The 20,387-nt window shown below is 31.2% G+C and overlaps 1 protein-coding gene and 1 long non-coding RNA gene across 3 annotated transcripts; one reads left to right on the top strand and one right to left on the bottom strand.

Moving 5' to 3' along the window:
• Positions 1-12,590: 12,590 nt before the first annotated feature.
• Positions 12,591-15,331, top strand: LOC111287813 (rust resistance kinase Lr10-like). Its single transcript, XM_022878480.2, has 3 exons — positions 12,591-13,557; positions 13,699-13,755; positions 13,856-15,331. The coding sequence occupies exons 1-3, from the start codon at positions 12,831-12,833 to the stop codon at positions 14,971-14,973; spliced, it is 1,902 nt and encodes a 633-aa protein (XP_022734215.1). The 5' UTR covers positions 12,591-12,830; the 3' UTR covers positions 14,974-15,331.
• A 560-nt stretch (positions 15,332-15,891) lies between these two features.
• Positions 15,892-20,006, bottom strand: LOC149519269 (uncharacterized). 2 transcript variants are annotated; one of them, XR_016341658.1, is made up of 3 exons: positions 19,598-19,988; positions 16,204-18,300; positions 15,892-15,924 (listed from the first exon to the last, which is right to left on the bottom strand). It is a non-coding gene; the product is annotated as an uncharacterized LOC149519269 (long non-coding RNA). The 2 variants fall into 2 exon arrangements; XR_016341657.1 differs by lacking the exon at positions 15,892-15,924 and having other exon boundaries at positions 17,369-18,300; positions 19,598-20,006.
• Positions 20,007-20,387: the final 381 nt, after the last annotated feature.

The raw sequence follows: 20,387 nt of genomic DNA, 5'->3' as shown, positions 1-20,387 counted from the left end.
ACAAGTTTTCAATCATATATTTCAATCAAAATCATTCAAGCATATGCAAAATACATAAGCAATATACCTAATTAAAAATATATATATATACAAGCATTTAGGCACAATTTGGTACATGCGATCTCAATCTTAATTAATGAACATGTATATAAATTTCAAATTGTAAGTTCATAGTTCATAGTTCATAGTCCATGAGTCAAGGTAATTGAAAGATCAAGAAATCAATATATTCAACTCATATTCATGTTCAAAGATTCAAACAAATATTCATACAATAAAAACTAGTAATCAAAGCATTCAAGAACTAGGCATGAATATCAATTAAGGTGAGTTAATCAATCCAAGCTTTCAAATATATTAGAACAATATCTACCAAGTGGCTTGGTGATTAATTTGTGTAATGTGTTCATATGTTCTAGCACAATATCTCATTTTTGCACACAATCAAAGCAAGCATTTATCAAGTTATAAAGCATAAACACATAGCATAGATTCAATACAATTACCTCCATCCTTATCAAGCTATGTTGTTGTACTTATTGTAGTTGAGTGAGGTTTTAAATCCTCAATTCCACATCATTTGAGCTAGTCTTTGATGTACTTAGGCTTGATTAATGAAGATGACTTGCTTTGCTTGTTCCACTTGAAATTCCAAAAATGTAAGCTTATTCATGCTCATTTCAAGCTCTCTTAGCATAGGCTTAGAAAAATTTCTTGACAAAGGATTTTCATTATAAGCATCAAGAAAATTTAATTGATCAAAATTATACCAATTGTTAGAAAACAATATCATATTCTAAGTCATTGTAGGCAAAAGAAAATTTATTCACTAAGCACAAGTTGCCAATTACAAGGGAGATATATACTTAAGCTAGAGGCCATATATCAAGTTAAGCATCAAATATCACAATATTGGCACAAAAGCTAAAGTTCCATGTAATGCGCAAAACATATATACTTTCTAGATCATTTAGAAATATTGAACACAAAGAAGACATATCAAATATTCATATATATTCAATAAATCACCAAAGAATATGCCAAAATAAATTTTAGGCCATTTAAAAACTAAAACTCAATGAAGACATATTTATCATCAAAAAATTCAAGAAAATTTTAGCACAAAAGCATAAATATGCCTACACAAATTATAGGCCATAATCAACAATGACTTAAGCTAAAAATAAGCATCATAAGAAAATCACTCATTAAGTCATGTTGCAAGCGTGTCAAGTAAAGCTCAATCATATTCATATAAGCACACACTTGACAAGAGTAATAGATGAACCAATAACACATATCATTTAAAAAAAAATAGTTCATCAATTTAAAAACACAAATCAAGAGATAAAACATTTAAGCACAAGAGCAAGCATATTACAAAGGTGTTTCACAAATTAAGAAATAAAGAATTTAAGCACTTTCAAAATATAAGTATTAAGGTCAAGTTGAATCAATCATCATTTAAGCACATACCTTGACCAAAAATATAGATGAACAAAGAATCTATATATATATATATATTACTTAAGCACAAGATGTTCATTAATTCACAAATCAAGAGTTATAACAATTTAAAATATAACAATCAAGTTTAAAAAAAATTTTCACACTATCCAAGCATTGAGAACAAATTGAGTAATTTTAATCAACATGGTCATATAAACAGGTTCAACAATTGCAAATCAATATGCATAAAAATAAAAAAAATCATTTCCATCATGCCAAAATCATTCAAACAAATATATTGATGCAAAATATAATACGATAGCCCATTCAAAGCTTAATATGTCTAGGATTTTGATTTTTGCACTTTAAAACTCATTTTTGCCTGAAAAATACTTTAAAAGATCTCATAACTAGTCAAGCTTATTTTTAACCATCTTGAACCATTCCAACAAGTTTCAAATAACAAAACAAAGTTGTTCAAGTGGTCATTTGGCATTAGAAACAAGGAAATCAAAAAGTCAACTCTTAATCCCCATATTTCTTTGAAAAAGACTATTAAGATGGGCAAATATATTTAAACACAAATTTAAGTTCTTTAAACCATCTAGAAAAGTTTTATATCCCAATTTGAAATTGTCTAAATGGCTTTTGGTGCCCATGTATGTTCAAAAACAAGATTTGATCTTTTAAGTTCAACAATCCTTTGAAACTTGCATGTAACATTATGAAAAATAATTAAGCACATAAATAATCACACCAGGCATCAATAAAAAATTCATCAACAAAATTATGCTCAAGCAATTTAATACCATAATCAATTTCGACAAGCATCTCAAACATATTTAAGTGCAAAATAAATGCATATTCAATTCAAGCTCACATTTTCTCAATATTATGCAACATATGTCTTGCAATCAATGTCAACCAAATTTTGCATAATCAATCAAGCATTCACAAATTTCATCAAGAATAGGTAACCAAATTCAAATACTCTTCAAATAAAAGTTTAGAGGTTACCCATCTCCATTGTGTGTCTAGAGTATTCAATCTTCAATCTCACATTGTAGCTCCTTACTCTAGCACACCTACAAGAGACAATCTCATTTGATTTTTGGTACCCAAATTGCTTTGGATCCTTGAGAGTTAGTGAGCAAGTCTCTTGTTCCTTTAAGAACCCATACTTGCCTAATTCTAAATGAAACTTTTCTTCTAGTAGGACAAGTATGCATAGTATGACCATGAAAATTACAAAAATTGCATTTAATCATTTTAGTACTTAATGAACTCTTTAAAAGCTTTTGTTTTTCATACGTCAATTCATCAAATTTCTTTTTCAAATCAAAATTTTCTTTTTCTAAAAATTCATTCCTACTTCAAGAGGTTTCTAAATCTATTTTCAACTTTTCATTTTCTTTTTCTAAAATATTTTTTGCATTCATCAAAAGATCATTTTCAACATTCAATTTTGAAATCATTTTCTTATGTTTCAAATGCATATTTTCAAACTCAATTCCTAAATCATTGTAAGCATCTTGTAACTTATCAAAAGTATAAGAGTTTGAATCACAAGAGTTAGAGGTTACCTTTGGTTCCTCAATAGCCATGAGACATGTTGGATGTTGGTTGAAAATTTGTCTTTCATGTAGCTCATCCAACTTTTTCCATATCTCATTTGAGGTTGAGCATTTTGAGACCAAGTTGAAGTTGTAATCATCTAAAGCTCCATAGAGAATACACTTGGCCTTTGCATCATCCATCACTTGCCTCATATAGTTTGCATCATTTAAAGGAGTTCCAAGCCCTCTTTCTATCATTAACCAAGCTTCAAAATCTTAGGCCATTGTGAACATCTTCATCCTCCTTCTTCATTACAAAATTCAAATTTATCAACCATAGGAGGTTTGAGGACTTCATTACCATCTTGGAACCAAAATTGAGCCATAGGATCTTTACTCAAGGTGGTTAAACCTACAAAAAGAGACCAAAGCTCTAATACCAATTGTTAGCTTTATAGGTTAGATGGTGATCCAAGAGAGAGGGTGAATTGGATTTCTCCAAATTCTTCCCAAACAAATGATTTCAATATAGTTGAATGGAAATTAAAACAATAAGCTCTTTTGATGAAAATATAATGCAAACAATAACAATTAATGAAACTAAAATCAAATATAAACAACAATAAATTGTAAGGAGATAGGGATAGAGAAATCAAATACAATGATTTATAGAGGTTCGATCTTTCTGCACAAGGCACCTACGTCCTCTCTTCTTAGTTGTCCACACCAATGCTTCAATCCACTATTCTTGAATTAAAAATACAACCTATCTTTTTCTTTCTAATACTTAAGATAGAAACCTCTATCTTTTGTAGTACTTTACTCAATCTCACTACAAAGCTCTCAAGAGGATACCTTACCTCTTGTTCTCTTCTCCATCACTTGCCTCATGTATTTTACATCATTTGAAGGAGTTCTAAGCCCTTTTTCAATCACATTCCAAGCTCTAAAATCTTGGGTCATACTGAACACCTTCATCATTTTTCTCCATTCATAAAATTCAAATTTATCAACCATAGGAGCTTTGAGAACTTCCTCACCATCTTGGAACCAAAATTAAGCTATAGGATTTTTCTCAAGGTGGTTAAACCTACAAAAAGAAACCAAAGCTCTAATACCAATTGTTGGCTTTATAGGTTAGATGGTGATCCAAATGGGGGGTGAATTGGATCTCTCCAAATTTTTCCAAATAATGATTTCAATATAGTTGAATGAAAATTAAGACAATAAGCTCTTTTGATGAAAATATAATGAAGGCAATAACAATCAATGAACTTAAAATCAATTATGGACAATAATAAATTATAAGGAGATAGGGATAGAGAAATCAAATACAATAATTTATAGAGGTTCGGTCCTTCTCCACAAAGCACCTATATCCTCTCTCTTGGTTGTCCATACCAAGGCTCAAATCCACTATGTGTTGAAGATTACAAACAAGCTTCTCCAAGCTTTACAAACTCAACACAATACACTCTTAAGGGTTATCCTCTCCCTTAAGCTTGTAATCACACAATACAAAATTTCAAGTGTTCCCCAAACTTTAAAAACCTCTCAAAGGTTGGGTGTTTGCTAATTTAAAGTACACAAAGGTATAGACAAGAAAAAGATGAATGAATAACAAAAAGGTAATTTGGATACAATGAATGCAAGGATATAGACTTTGAAGCTCTAAAAACTCTTGATTATTTAAGAAAAAAAAATATTGCTTGTTAGCTTTTGCTCTCTTGATTCATCTTGTTTCCTCTTGCTTCTTGGTGTGTTAGAGTGCCAATTTATAGAGAAATTAAGAAACTATTCGTTGGGGAAGCTTTGAGTGAAGAAATGCCCATTGGAATGATGAAAAAGTAACCGTTGGAAGTATTCATGCCCAGAACCGATCAATCCCATCTTGAGGGGATCGATTGGTTCATGTTGGTTCAAGCATGATTTTGTGCTTGAAAAGCCTTACCCAATCAATCCCTTCCTTGAGGGGATCAATCCCTTGCCTAGGTGATCGATCCCCTATGTGGGGGGATCGATCCCTTTTTTGGATTTTCAGCTTAGAGGGCATTCTGTTTGGGGAAGCAATCGATCCCTTCTAGAGGGGATCGATTTGTCCAAGTTGGTGGTTGTTTCCCGTTCTATACTCTACTCACTAATTTGATCATAACTTAAGTTATACAAATCCAAATCACAAACCGTTTGAAAATTTAGAAACTAGACTTAAAGGGCTTTCAATCTCTTTATCACCTAATTAACTATGTACGAATTATAGTGAATTTTCAAATCTACCCCTTGTGTAGTTTTTTGGACAACTGCAATGTGTCTAGTAAAAATTCAAAATCTTTTTTTAAAAAATTTGGATTTTCATTTTGTTTGATCCACTAGAAAGTAGACTCAAAGAGCTTTCCAACCATATAAAATTCAAGTATTAAAACCTTGTGAATTTATATAGAAAAATAAAATAAGTTTAATGTTGGAAAACTTTGTTCTTGTAAAAACAACTTTCCTAACTTAATCTATTTCCCAAAACCAATATTATCAAAACTGTATTAAGTCCAAAATGAATAAGTTCACTTTAAAAACAACAATTGGACTTTCATTTAAGCTCAAATAAATAATCTTTAAAGGTAGATTTGGTTTGCGAAATATGACACTAAGAAAGGTTTGTTTAAACTTTGAAAATCACATTATTTATTTAATACCAAAATATAAAACTTTAGAACATGTACTAAATAAATCTTTTTTAAAATCTTGATCAAGTTTATTTAGCTTTATGTTTTGTCATTTCAAAATAATGAAATTCAAGACTAACACCTTGGATTTTTGTGTAGGCCATTCATTCTAATAAAATTCCTTAATGGGAGTGCTTGTAGTGAAATAGAGCTTGCGAAATTTACAACCATTATTTTTTATATGACTTTTCATCCAAGTGGTTAACAATTGAGCACATCCAATAAAACGCTCCTTTTTATTTCATTGAAAATGATTTAAAGATCTAATAGTCTTAGCTAAAATTACAGGAATAGGGTTAATTTGGTGACCAAGTTGATTAAAGAAATTCATCACTGTAACATCAATATAACCAATTACTTTTGGAAATGCCATTATCCCATATGAAGCCAATGCCATCAAATCCATTCCTCTTTCGCTACCAAAATATTTGTATATAAAGTCACAAACAATAGACCAAGGAATACCAACACTTTCACCTTTTTCTTTTACCTAATTATCAACAGTTTGGACGTATACGGCCATCAATTAAGCAAGCTTTTTTTGGTAACCGATCTTTTTATTTTCCAATATACCTTATCAGGATTAGGGAGATCCAAGTGAATGAGAGTTGAATATTCTTCAATAGTTGACACCATGTCAACCTCATTGAATACAAAGCAACGATATGAAGGGTCCCAAAATTGAACCATGGCCCTCATAACCTGATCATTAATAGGGACTGAAAGAAGTAATGCTAGGTCCCAAAACTTCTTTTGGAAAGTCTCCTTAGTAGTGACACTTTATTGGCTCTAAATACTAACCAAATCATTAAGATCATTTTGTTTAAGATTAAAATGGATTTTGATAGACAGAGTAGATACATAATTGACTGGCCAATAATCACCTTCTTTAAGCTGAGCTTTCATAGACTTCGTTTTCATGCTCATAAGGAACTTTGATAGGCTATCCATGGATGTAATTATGATTCTCTTTGTTAAGATTGTTTTGTGACAATTACTCCTTATGTACATCTAATGATGTATGCATGTAAAATAAAGTAGAGAAAAAGATTAGTTAACATATACAAGGAACAATATAAAAGGTTACTATGCAAAAATATATACAAGGAATAACATAAATTTACAAGAATAATGACTGTCTCATAATGTGTCCTATTTAGGTTTTTTTCTAATTAAAGGGAAAACATGGCTCTAGCGTAGGTTTGGAACCTTAGGGTTCATGTACATGCTATGTTCAAAGGTTTGACATTCTAAAGGCTCCTAAATTGTTCCCTACATCATTGTCGATTATAGACTAATAAGGTAACCCGATCCTCACCCACCATTATAGGCTTAAATGAAAAATGGTTCAATTCGAGTGGGAGTTTTCACTAGCTCACATAGAGGTTATCACCTCACGACAGTCTAGGTACTTGTTGTCTCCTAATAAAGGATAAAGCTCAGGTATAGAGTTTATGCATGAATGCAAGTGTGGTGAGTGTAAAGAGACATGCCAAATAATCAAATAAATAAGTGAAAATAATATCTACAAAACAAACAAATAAGAAATCACAAACAAATAGGTTAGTTCACGTAAATAATTACATAATAAAAACTATCAAAGTAAGGCTTAAGATAACACATAACTAACTAATAGCTTGACTCTCTATTATCCTCAATAGAGTTGCCAAACTTTCATAACATTTAGGTTAGGAACCCGCTCGTTAGACATAAAAACTATGGAGTCACCACCAATCTTTTTTACCTAGATGTGATTAGCCACCTATATGAATCTATCCTTTTTAAGGTTATCCTAAGTGTAAACTAAAGGTCTTTAAAAAGAATAAGTTCTGGTCTACATTATTAGAACTAAGGTTTTGGAGTTGGTTATGTGCAGTGAAGGTATTAACATTCCTTTATGCGCAAAATTGGTACCAAGCTAATTATGCGTTATCTTACCTAAGCTTTATCAAAAGATAGTTTTATCATGCAAATCAAACAATTCCAATCCCCTTTTTTTATTTACACCATATGATCATACAAAAAATTCTATCAAAATATCAAGTAATCATGCAATCATGCAACACATATTAAATCATACCATGCAAAAATTATCATGCAAATATATTATAAATCATACCAAATATCATGTAATAATATCATGCTTAGATCATATTAAAATATTCATGCAAGAATGTCATGCAAATATATTATCATGCAATATAAAATACCTTACAAATATATTAATAACCATTCATGCAAATATATAATCATGAAATCAAATATAATCATACAAATATATTAGTAATTATATATAATCATGCAATTATGCACACAATAAATATAGAAACATGCTATTAAGTATCATTCAAATATAATATTAATAACATATAATATCACATCATGTAATAAATACAAAAATCAGGCAATAATAATAAATAAATAATCATGCAAATGAATATATTAAAAATCATATAATCACACAAACAAATAAATTAATAACCATGCAATTAACCATATAAATCATGTAATAACATGAATTAAATATATAATCATGCAAATAAAAATATATCAACAATGCAAATAAATATGCAATTAAATATATAATCATGCAAATAATAATATATAAATCATGCAAATAAACATGCAATTAAATATATAATCACGAAAATAATATATTAATAATCAAGCAATTAAATATATTAATAGTTAAGCAATTAAATATATTAATAATCATACAATTAAATACATTACCATGCAATTAACAATGTATTATAACAATATAAATCATGCAAATAAATTTGCAAATAAAATATCATGCAAAAAAAATATAAAATCCAAATATTTTCTTTTCAACATCATATTAATTCCATTAATATTCAGAATAATAAAATTAACAAAAAAATAAAATCCAACAAAAAAATCAAACCAAATAGAAAATAAAATCAAACCAAACAGAAAATAAAAATAAACCCAAACAGAATATAAAATCCAATAAATTAGGAAACAAAAATTAAATAAAAAAATAAAAAAGAAACAATAATCTAAAAAAGAAAGTGGAAACCCGCAGTCTGGATCGAGTCAAAGCTGGGTTTGCACGCAAATCTCAGATAGGTTGAAGTGCGGGTCCGGGTTTACTAAAACAACACCACTTAATGTTAATATAAAAGTAAAAAATTTCATGTTTTCTCGTACTTTCCTTGCTATTTCTTTCACTAGCTTCAGAACACTCAACCTTCTTTCTAGGTTTTTCCCCAGAACATCCAAACCACTGCAAAATCTGACAGAATTCCTAGAAATTGATGTAAAAAAAATCAAATGGTGTCGAAAAATACAAAGAAAACCTAGAAACAGCCAAAAGTTCCAAAATATGACTGCCACGAAATTCGTCCGGCTGTCATAAACCCACCAATAAATTTAAGTTTCACCTAGAAGTTCTAGCTTGAACCTAAAAAACCATAGATTTTTCAGAAAAAAATATTTCAAGCTCAAAAATTCTAATTTAATTCCTAAGGACCAAGAATGTTAAAAACCTAAGACTAAACCCAGAATCAAACTGCAATTCTCAAACAATCAAATTAGAAATCTCAAAAACCAAAATTTATAAACCTAAGCATGGATAAAAACCCAAAACTTTGATTGTTTTGATTATGAGTCCTTTCTGTTGATTTTGCTTTTATTTTTCTAATCACTCCCTATTATCCCCTTCTAATTGCCTCCATCCCTGTTTTGCAAATTGGGGCCATGTTTTTATAGGGCTTTCACCCCTTTTGGTTTAGAAACCAAGAAATCCTACTAAATCTAGGAGAATTTCCTAAATTCAATTTATTGTAATCTTTCCTTTTTCCATTCAATCGGGAAACAAGTTTTCCTAAATTAATTTTCACAAAATCAAAATCCAAACAAATCACACGTTATGTTTTTTTTTTTTTTAGAATTTTGTTTCCTTTCCATAAAATTAAATGTAACAAAAAAGTCAAAGTCAAAAATCAAAACTATAATTAAAAATTAAAAATCAAAACCAATTTTTCTCTTTTTTTCTTTTTTTTTTTTGAATTTTGTTTCCTTTTTTTTGTCTTTTTTTTTTACTTTTGTTTTTACTAAAATTAAAATTAAAAGTAAAAACAAAAACCAAATTTAAAGATTAAAATTAAAATTAAAATTAAAAGCAAAATCAAAAACAAAATCAAGATTAAAATTAGATTAAAAATTTTTGGGCTTTTAATCATTGGATCAAAATTCACTTTTTGTATTACAGCCTAATTACATGATCGAAGCCCATTTTATTATCAAAAAATTTTTCGGACAAAATGAGGTGTATAACAACCAGAGCTATTACTCACTACATCAAAAAATTTCCATTAATGAAATATGTAAATCTATTGGAAAATCAAAAATACGCATGTCGGATGAAATGGTTGTTGCTATCTGCTCCAATAACGAATCATTGGTTTAACTGAATAACTAAATAAAATAGATAGACCTTTCTCTTCGTCTCAGGTCGATGGATCCTCCCTCTCAACTGGAGGATCCCCTATATGGATAATACACATTCCAGTTGACACTTATTACATAGTTTTCTCTAGTGTCTGAATATGTGAATGGATATTCAGATGAGTACATTGATACCAACATTCAACTTGCCTTAGCTGTTGTCAAAAAGAGAAACTCAAGGTTGCGTAGAAGAAAATACTTCCATTTGCTGAAAAATTCTTCTTTTAATTCCTAAGAGAAGATTAATTTCTTATTGCTTTTTCAGGTATTTCCTAAAAAGCCAGAAAAACGTAGGGCCTCTCAGATTTTCAAAGCAGTTCTTGATTAATAAAATTAATTAGTCTAGATTACCTTCTATTTTTCTATGCTACTTTGTTAAGGTGGGCTCTTTTCATAGCAAGGATTTTGTTCTTTATCCTTCACTGACTTTATGGGAGTATCTCATTGGCCTATTGGCATCTTATGCATTTAATTCTACGGATGGTTTCAAGTATTAAGTCAATCTTCTTTATAAGAATAAAAACTGGCACTTATATTTAAAGATATGACTTGTTAGAAACTAAAACCCGTTTATTAATCTGGTTATAACTTTTATATATAGCCACAAATTTTTTTCACCCTCTTGCCTTCAAACACATTTATGCCTTTGGACTCTAAAGGGGTTTTAATTCTTCTTCATTTTCAGATTGAGGGTATATCTATAGGCTCTCTTGACGATGCCTCTGGTGGTGCTGTCCCCACATTCTTCAAATCTATCAAGAATTTCTGTTTTGCTAAGTGCTTTAACCATATGGCAGAGTGTGAAAAAAATTTTGAAGGTCCCCCTTGGTTCAGGGGAACAGGTAGCCATCAATTCCATCCATTTATGTAACAAATTGAACTTCTATCCCATCTGTGCTCATTCTCTCTTCTCCATGTGTCTTTGGTGCTGTTTTCCAATATATGGTTTCTAGGAAATTGGAATACAAGTCTATAACCTAGTTACATCTCTCACAATATATTCTTGTAGTTCAATTCAAGAGTAGATGGCATATCAATGAACAGGTATAGCTTATTACCTGTGTAAGAGCATATTTGGAGATGAGATCATTGAATCTTTAACGGCTTATGAAAGAGATCAATATACCTCATAATTTTCTTAATGTTATATAACTTTATTTTACTCTTGCGTCAAAACGCGGGCTTCAAACCTAGTGTATAGTTATAACTTACCCAAGTGTGTATTTCTAGTTGAAATTGGAGGCAAGCGTAGTGAAAATGATAATAGTAGGACAAGTATAGAAAGGATAAGGGACATTCTATAGGGCATGTTTGTTGAGAAACTGAGTTCTAGATTAAGCCAATGGCAGCTTGATTGGATTGGGGTTTTGCTTATTTTGGAGAAGAAAGAGGACTTGGTAGTCAATTTGGTTTCATGCTCCATTATATAGAGCTGCCCACTCATATTTATTAAAAATGAAATAAAATTTTTAAAATTATTACGAAGGAAACTTAAGGTGAAAATTTTGCCCCTAATTTTAATTTGAATTTTGAAAAGTAGTAGAAAAATAAAAGTTCTGTTTTTTTAGATAAAAAAATAGTTCTATTTCATTCTTAAAATTTTTTTTAAATTTTTTATTAAATACATTTTAATATGATAGTAAAAATAATAATTTTGAATCTATTTTCTTATGTTGTAATTTTTTTTTCTTATTTTTAGGAAAAATTTAATCAGAAGATCATATTGATACTATTTTGAAAGGTATGAGACTATTATAAAATAATTTAAAATTTAAAAATCAAAATAAAACCTAAAAAAAAAAAAAGGTTGGGACTACAAGTGTGCTTTACCCATTTTATTGATATTTGTGAATTTTTTAATATTTCTTGGATAATGTTACAAAAAGTAAAGTATTGTTCTCAAATAATACACTTCTATATTTATTTTATTTTAAAATTTTAAATAAAAAATATTAAAATTTTTACGAGCTATAATAAAATTTAAAAATATATGTTAAATAAATATGTGAAATATATATTAAATGAATATATATTTTTTTTCTATTTCTTTAATAGTTATTGGAGCTATGTAGCCGCTTATGTTGACTGAAACTTAGAGACTTGGCAGAAATGGGAAAAAGGGGTAAGCCATCAAAATTCCGTGTGCCCGATTAGTATTACTAGATGAGAAAATCTCATGGAAAGGACAACGGGTCCTACATGAAATAAAATCCCATAAAACTCCAAAGAGTAAAGACAAACATAAAGCTAATTGTGTGCAAAATACATTTTTCCTTCTCCACTATAAAGGCGGAGTCTTTACATTTTTTAATTTTTTCGAAAGAGAATACATTGTCCTTGACTCTTTAGTCATAAATAATCATCACCGGTTCTCATCAAGTGGCTATAGTGTCGGCAATTTCAATTGGATCCACAGTCTATTTCCACGACACTTTTAAATGAGATGGGACCTTTCCCACTTTGAATCTTCAAGATATTGATTTTATTTTAGGAAACTTTTGTAGGAACGCGGTTTATTGACCAAGTTGCATCAAATTCTGACATATAATTCTTCTAGGCATTAGCAATTGATTTTTAAAATACTAGTATCAGTATCAATTCTTGCAGTCTTGTCCATAATCGTTCCGTAGAAGATATGAGAAAACAAGCTTCAGCAGTTTTCTTAGAGGCTCTCTTTCCTCTCTCTATCTTGTTTTTCTTTATTCCAATTTTCCATGCAAGAAATCTACAGCAATGCTCTTCTTCATGCGGAGATTTGAAGAATATCAGCTACCCGTTTCGTCTCCAGGGAGATCCTGTTAATTGCGGTGATCTTAGTTTCCAACTTTCTTGCCAGAACAACAAAGCCATCCTGAATTTTCGAGGAGGAAAGTATTACGTGAAAGGAATCTCCTATGATGAACATACAATTCGAATTGTTGATGTTAACTTAGGCAATGGAAGCTGCAGTCTTCCTTACAGATCTCTTTCAATGTATGAAGCTACCGTCGATAGTCGATATCCCTCATTAATCAATTTCTGGCAAGCCAATTTTGTGAACTGCTCCGATGGCATCCCTGACCTAGCTGATAGCGAAGTACCTTGTTTGAGTGGAAATGATTATCATTTTTATGTCAATTTCAGTGATAGGAACTTGTTTGCATATGATATTCCAAACACTTGCAAGGTCATTTCAATGGTTCCCACAAGCTCGGAAAATAAGGTGAATTACCCTTATGAAACAACCATGAAGTTGCTTGCATCAGGGTTTGATCTCAGATGGTCAGTTGAGTGTAGGGATTGCAGAGCTGCTGGTCTTTCCTGCGTGTATAAGTCTAATAATGATCCAAGGATCTTCCAGTGTGAAACTTTAGATGAATACGGTTCGTATGCCTATCTTTCAGCACTTTCTTCTTTTAATCTGTTGAAAACTTTATTAGCTTGTTTTTCTTTTAAATCGTGACCTTGAATTGTTGAGAATTATTCAAGGACTTGATTTAAATTGGTTGAACGTTTCTATGCAGATTACGAAACTCAACTCCAGATTGCGATTGCCTTTCTTGTTTCGAACTCTGTGATTGGTATAATTTCCATTTTCCACTTCCTTGAAGAAATTCAGTTGTTGCTCGCAATGCTTTTTTACCTTAGACTAAAAGTCTGTTAAATATTTTGGCTTTGTAGATATGGCATTGGTGGTCAGATTCATCTTTGTTCCCTTGGTTGTGTTTGCTTTCCTTCTCCACAAATACTTTACTGGGCAAAAGACGGTTGTTGATGCTGAAAATTTTCGACACAGTCAGATACTCTTGACTCCCAAAAGGTACTCTTATACGGATATACTTGCCATGACAAACGATTTCAAACATAAACTTGGGCAAGGTGGCTTTGGCTCAGTTTATAAGGGCCAATTACTAACAAACGGTTGCTTGGTTGCTGTTAAAATGCTTGTGAGCTCTAAACTTAGTGAGGAAAATTTTATCAATGAAGTTTCTACTCTCAGCAAGATTCAGCATTCAAATGTAATCAAATTATTGGGATTCTGTTCCGAAGGATCAAAACATGCTCTTGTCTATGAATATATGCCAAATGGATCTTTGGACAAGCACATTTTCTCAAAGGGAGGAAATGCTGGGCCCTTCAGTTGGGATAAACTCCATGAAATTACTCTAGGAATTGCTGAAGGTATTGAGTTCCTACATAGCAAGTTTGCTTTGCGCATTGCTCATTTTGATATTAAACCTCGGAATATTCTTCTAGATCAGAATTTTGTCCCCAAAATTACAGATTTTGGTTTTGCAAAATTTTACCCAAAGAAGAATGATTTCATATCCATTTGTGCTACGAATGAAACAGTAGAATACATGGCACCTGAATTGATTTCAAGAGATCATGGAGCTGTTTCATGCAAATCAGATGTCTATAGTTTCGGAATGTTGTTGTTGGAATTGGCTAGCAGAAGAAGGAATGTTAACGAGTCAACTGATTCAAACAAAGTCTACCTCCCTTCATGGGTTTATGACCAAATAAATGAGGGAAAAGATATGGAGCTTGAGAATGTGATTGAAAGTGAGACCACCATAGCAAGAAAGATGTTCATAACTGGGTTATGGTGCACTCAAACCAATGCATTATATCGCCCCTCAATGGCCAGAGTTGTGGAAATGTTACAAGGAAAAATTGATGGCTTAGAACTGCCTCCCAAGCCTGTTTCATTTTCTCAAAACGTTTATATAAGCGAGCCTCAATCTGATTCTCCAAAGGAACTGCTAATACCTGAGTCAATGCAGAGAAGCGCATAACAATTCTCCACTTTTTGTTTGGCCCAATATTGTGAAACTGTAATCAGCATAAACAGCTGTTTGCCGCATTTATTTTCAGGTTGTGCCTGGAATCTAGTGTGTGTACAAGTTCATCAATAAAATTTCAAGCTAGTATAAGCCAATTAAGTGTTCGGTCTAGAAGGAAAATGTATGTATTTATTTAGAACTTCATCTGTTGCAGAACACCTCCAGCCAAAGTTTGGGAGGTTTGTGTTTCTCATGTTTATATATGTAAATGTTTTTGAAACACTACATGAAAGTGATTTGTAAATGTTTTTACAATTATATTTTTTTACTGTAAAATCAACAATATTATCATTAAAAAATATTTATCTTATCGTCTTGTTACTTTTACTCGGTGAATATACCATGACATTGTCTTTACCGGAAGCGAGAGTGTTGGACATAGACATTAGCCAACAACTTCTCTAAAGTTTGAATTCAATCAATTTTCGAAAATCATAAGACAAACAATCAAAGAAAATTCAAGAAATAAAAAATTTCCGAGATCGATGGTTTACTCCTGGTATGGGTATCTACATCATCCTTACCACATATTTCCCATTCCACAAATTCGTTTGAAAATGCCCTGTTTCTAAAAAGCTTCAACAGAAGGAAGTAAACGAGGCCTGTTGACTAAAGCTCCATCGAATTTGTTCTATAAACTTAAACTTCCAAACTTCCAAACTTAAGCAATCAAATCAGGAAACACCTTCTTTATTCATCCATCTCTATCCGCGCAGTAGGAGGTTCTGAGAATGAAAAAACCATCAGCTGTCTCGACTGCTCTGTTTTCTCTGTTGATCTTTCTACCCGTAGCTGTGATCCAAGAAAGGAAAACTCCAAAGCTATGTTCTTCTTCATGTGAAGACATTAAAAATACCAGCTATCCTTTTCGCCTGAAGGAAGATCAGGCTGGCTTCGGTGATCCTGACTACAAACTATCTTGTGAGAAGAACAAAACCATCTGAATTTCCATGAAGGAAAATACTAAGTGAAATGAATTTTCTATGATAAACGCATGATTCGTGCTGTTGACGTTAACTTAGCCAATGGAGGCTAGCTACAGACTTTCATCAAATATACATGGGAATAGATACAGTGGTGGGTGATGGTAGATCTGACGGAATATCAGCTTTTACTTGGAATTCCATGCCAATTTTATCAGATGCTCCAAGAAAATCAATGAAATGGTTAATAGAACAGTACCGTGCTTGAGTGGTTTATATTAATTTCAGTGACTAGGAGTTGAATGATCACGAAGTTACAAGTTCTTGCAAGCACGTTTTATCGGTCCTTCTCCTTTTAGTCTATTGTCTAGATAAGCTGAACCACGCTTCTGATGAAACAATCCTGACTGATTGCAGAGACTGTATTGCCGGGCTACTGCAATTTCCTCTCTTTAGACATCCCCACAACATTTAGCTGTGATCTTTTCTCTTTTAAAACCGTCATTGGCTGCTTATTAAAATGGAAATACTTATATTTTTCTTTTTTTAATGTATTCTTAACTGTTATTAGAGGTCTTCTTTTAAAGAATTGTGTATATATGCAAGATTATGCAGCTGATGTTCTGCTGCTTATAATTGTTTTTAGCGTATATTCTGTTCGGTATAAACTTTCATTTCCTAATTGAAATTTCAGCTTTTACTTTGCTACCTCATTTCCTTGAACTAAGCATCTGTTACGTTTTTTCTATAATTGTTACTATCGGATTCATTCTTGTTCCACTGATTTTTTTGGTTTCATTCTCCACAAATACCTCTTTAAGAGAAAGAAGAATGATAACACAGAACATTTCCCAGAAACTCAGCGGCCATTGTCTAGCAGTGAGAGAAATGACCTTTTAGCAACGAAAATCGTCGTCGTTAATAGTTTTACGTCAGAAAATAGTTTTCGCAAAGAAATCTTCATCGTTAAAATCCATAATAAGCTTAGGCATTCCGTCACAAAACATCTCCGCGGTTATAAGTGGATTATTAGCGGCAGACTCTGTCGCTAATATCTAAATCCCGTCACTAAATGTTCTTTTCATTTTTATAAAGTTTAGAAATTTAAAATAAAATTCCGTCACTAAAACATCTGGTGACATGGTCGCTAAATATTATTTTTCTTAATATTTTAAGAAACACAATATATAATTCCGCAGACAAAAGCGATTAGCAACAGAAATTCTGTCGCTAAAGTAAAAATAAAATACACGAATCCATTGCTTCATCTACATTAGCAATGAAAATTTCATCGCTGATGCATTAATTTTTGGGATTTTAAGAATCGATCCTTTTGGTATGGATCCCTTTTGGATTTTCAGCCAAAAAATATTCTGTATGAAAATATTTGTTTTAAAATACAATAAAGAATAGATAAAATATAATAAATAAAAATTTTCATTTCATTGATAAAGAATAATCTTTACAAAATTATTACGAACTTTATACAAATATTTAAAGCAAATAATCTTTGCAAACTTTTACAAATATTCAAAAGAATAATCTTCTAGAACTTTATACATACTTGCACTATAGTTTCCTAATGTGACTCACTTAACACCCCATCGTATCCAAGCCTCAAAAATACAAATAAATTGAACTAAGAAAATTGAACAGAGATAACTCAAGCCAAAATTTACCAATATTTACTTGACCGAAGATCAGATACTAAAGTACTATTCTCAAAAGCCTTTATTCAAGAACTTAAGCGAATAGAAAACTAACTACACCATGTATATGTATTTAATCCTTTAAAGCAATACACTCAACAAAACTAGAGTTATTAACTTATTGGATATCAACAAAATCAAGAGTTGCCGTTGCGACAACAGGATCCACAAACTCACTTTAATCAACATTACAATATTGCTAAGCATAAGTTTAAGAAAAAAAGAAAGTTTAGCTTCGTTAAAATGCATACTGGTATGATCATGATATAGTGAATACTTGAAGAAAGCTCATGTAACTTCTTGTAGCACTAACAAATTACTACTGATCTATCTAAAGGCTTATATTTAAATTCAAATAGTTAATGTCACACACATCATTATGCTTCGTATTAATCCACTCAAGTTCATTAATTTTTTACGAACCTACAAAAAGGAAAAGATATTAAGCCATACAAAGGGAAAGGAGGCAAAACCATTCCAAACAAATACAGTTGAAATTATATAAAAAAGTATGGTATGACAAAAGGATATAATAGAAAGCACACAGTTTTAAGATATAATACCTCTCCCTTGAAATGATGGTACCTTCCCAAAGCTGGTATAGCATTTGCAGCAGCAAAAGCTATATCTATGAAGACATGATGTACCTGTTTGGTACACAATAGAACCCTCACAGTTATCAATATAGAAAATGACATGGTACAGCGTAAGTCAGATAATAAATGTTATAAGGGCAATTCTTTAAGCTATAGTCATTCAAATTAAAATAATTTATAACACTTCTTATTTAGGTGGGCCATAGTCGAATAACTATTGTCTTATATAGAGAAGTTTCACCAGTCCTATCAAGATAAATCTTGGCCATGTATTTTACTTGGATGTGAAATGTATGCAAATGCTAATTCGGAGAAAGACAAATACATGAACCAGAGTAAAAGCAGTGTTGCTAAAAGGATTTTTCTTTCACAAATGGTGGCTAAGAATACATGTTCTACTAAAAAGAATAGAATCAAACACTACAAAATTCAAAGATTGCAAAACTTGTTGAGAAATGCAGTGTTACAAATCTGAGAAGACAAAGATATGGCGCAGAACTGAGGAAGTGTAGGTAAAAGGATTTTCCTTTCACAAATTTGGCTAACAAAAGCTCCAATAAAAAAGAATTAAACCAAACACTAGAAAATTTCAACAATCGAGATATTTGTTGAGAAATGCAGTAAGTTACCACATAACTAATCATTTATATGTTCTTTCCTTTTTCTTGATTAGGTGTAATTTTAAAGATCAAAACTTAATGAGCTTACAGATCTCAACAAAACTCTATTTGCAGGGAAACTATATCCATCCTTTTCTTAAACAATAAAACATTTGAGTTTAAAAATAAAATCATATATAAACTATGCTTTTCATACCAATTACTTTTGAAATCCAAACTCTCACCTCAAACCCACCTTGATGGCTCTATCAAAAATCATAATAAATAGTTGAACAAAATCCCAATATAAAGAAACGTGATCTCATTCTAAATAAATTAACAAAAAAAAAAAAAAAACTTAGAACGACATCATACTCAATATACAATTTACCGAAAAACTTGACATGAGATTAAAGAACAAGCATTTATAAAATTACACCTTCAAACAAAATTTCCTTCTCCGGCAACCAACTCAGCAGTCTCTACTTATAATAATTATAAAATTACAGCTTCAAACAAATTTAGATATTCCTATATTCTTTCAAAGGGAAAACAGAGTATTTTTCTCATTCCAATTTTATAAAACAAAAAAGAACCAAAAATCAATAAACCACATAATTTCAATCCTATAATAACAAACTGTGATCACATTATTTGTCAAGAAAATATCCAAATAAGCCAACCCAAATAAATCAGGGAACCTCCATTAAAAGCAAATGCCTAGTGAACATTAAACTGAAAAGCACAACCTTTCCAACAACATGTCATGCGCCAATTAGCCAAAGCAAGAATTGAACTCCTTAACACAAAATTAGGCTGGGCTGTAGAGCTTCTCATAGGCAGCCGCGATTTCGTATTCCATTTCCTCAGGGCCATCGTCAAACGCAGGTGGTGGGATGAATCCTTCAGCGACAGGGTCCAAGGAGGGTTGCGCCGGGCAAGGGTGGCGCGACGAGGGAGGGGAGGGACTCTGGAGGGTTAAGGGAGGCGGCGGAGGTAGGGGATCGCGGGGAGTGTGTTAGAGCTGATGTGGTTAAACAGAGAGCAGAAGCGGTTATAAATACGGGTGCTCATTGATTAATTTCCACCCGAACTATCCAACAATTTAATTGACCCGAATATTTTATTTTATTTTTATTAATCGAATCAAAATTTTTATTTTTAAAAATTAATCCAATGAATTAATTTCAGTTAACAAATTTTTTTTTTTTTTGAGATTGCATATGGATATTCATAGAGCACATTCACTAAACACATTCAAAAGATTAAATGTCACTATTTAAAAAATTAGCTTTATTTATCATAAAATTTGGTTCTTGTGGACGCAAACAGAATGTAATACTGCTAAGGTAACAATAAATCCTTACAATATTCTTAACACAAAGCAAAATAACTTAAAACATCATTGATTATAGACATAAACAAAATGCAATATTGCTTCACGTTCAACATAATAAATCCTTACTAACAATATTCTTGACATAAACATCATTTAAAGTTTCAAACTCTTAAAACATTAAAGTTATCAAACTTAAACTG

The sequence above is a fragment of the Durio zibethinus genome, chromosome 4 (genome assembly GCF_047325235.1).
Source record: "Durio zibethinus cultivar Kanyao isolate XHJ-2024 chromosome 4, ASM4732523v1, whole genome shotgun sequence".
Taxonomy (NCBI): domain Eukaryota; kingdom Viridiplantae; phylum Streptophyta; class Magnoliopsida; order Malvales; family Malvaceae; genus Durio; species Durio zibethinus.
This window is presented reverse-complemented; position numbering and strand designations above follow the sequence as displayed.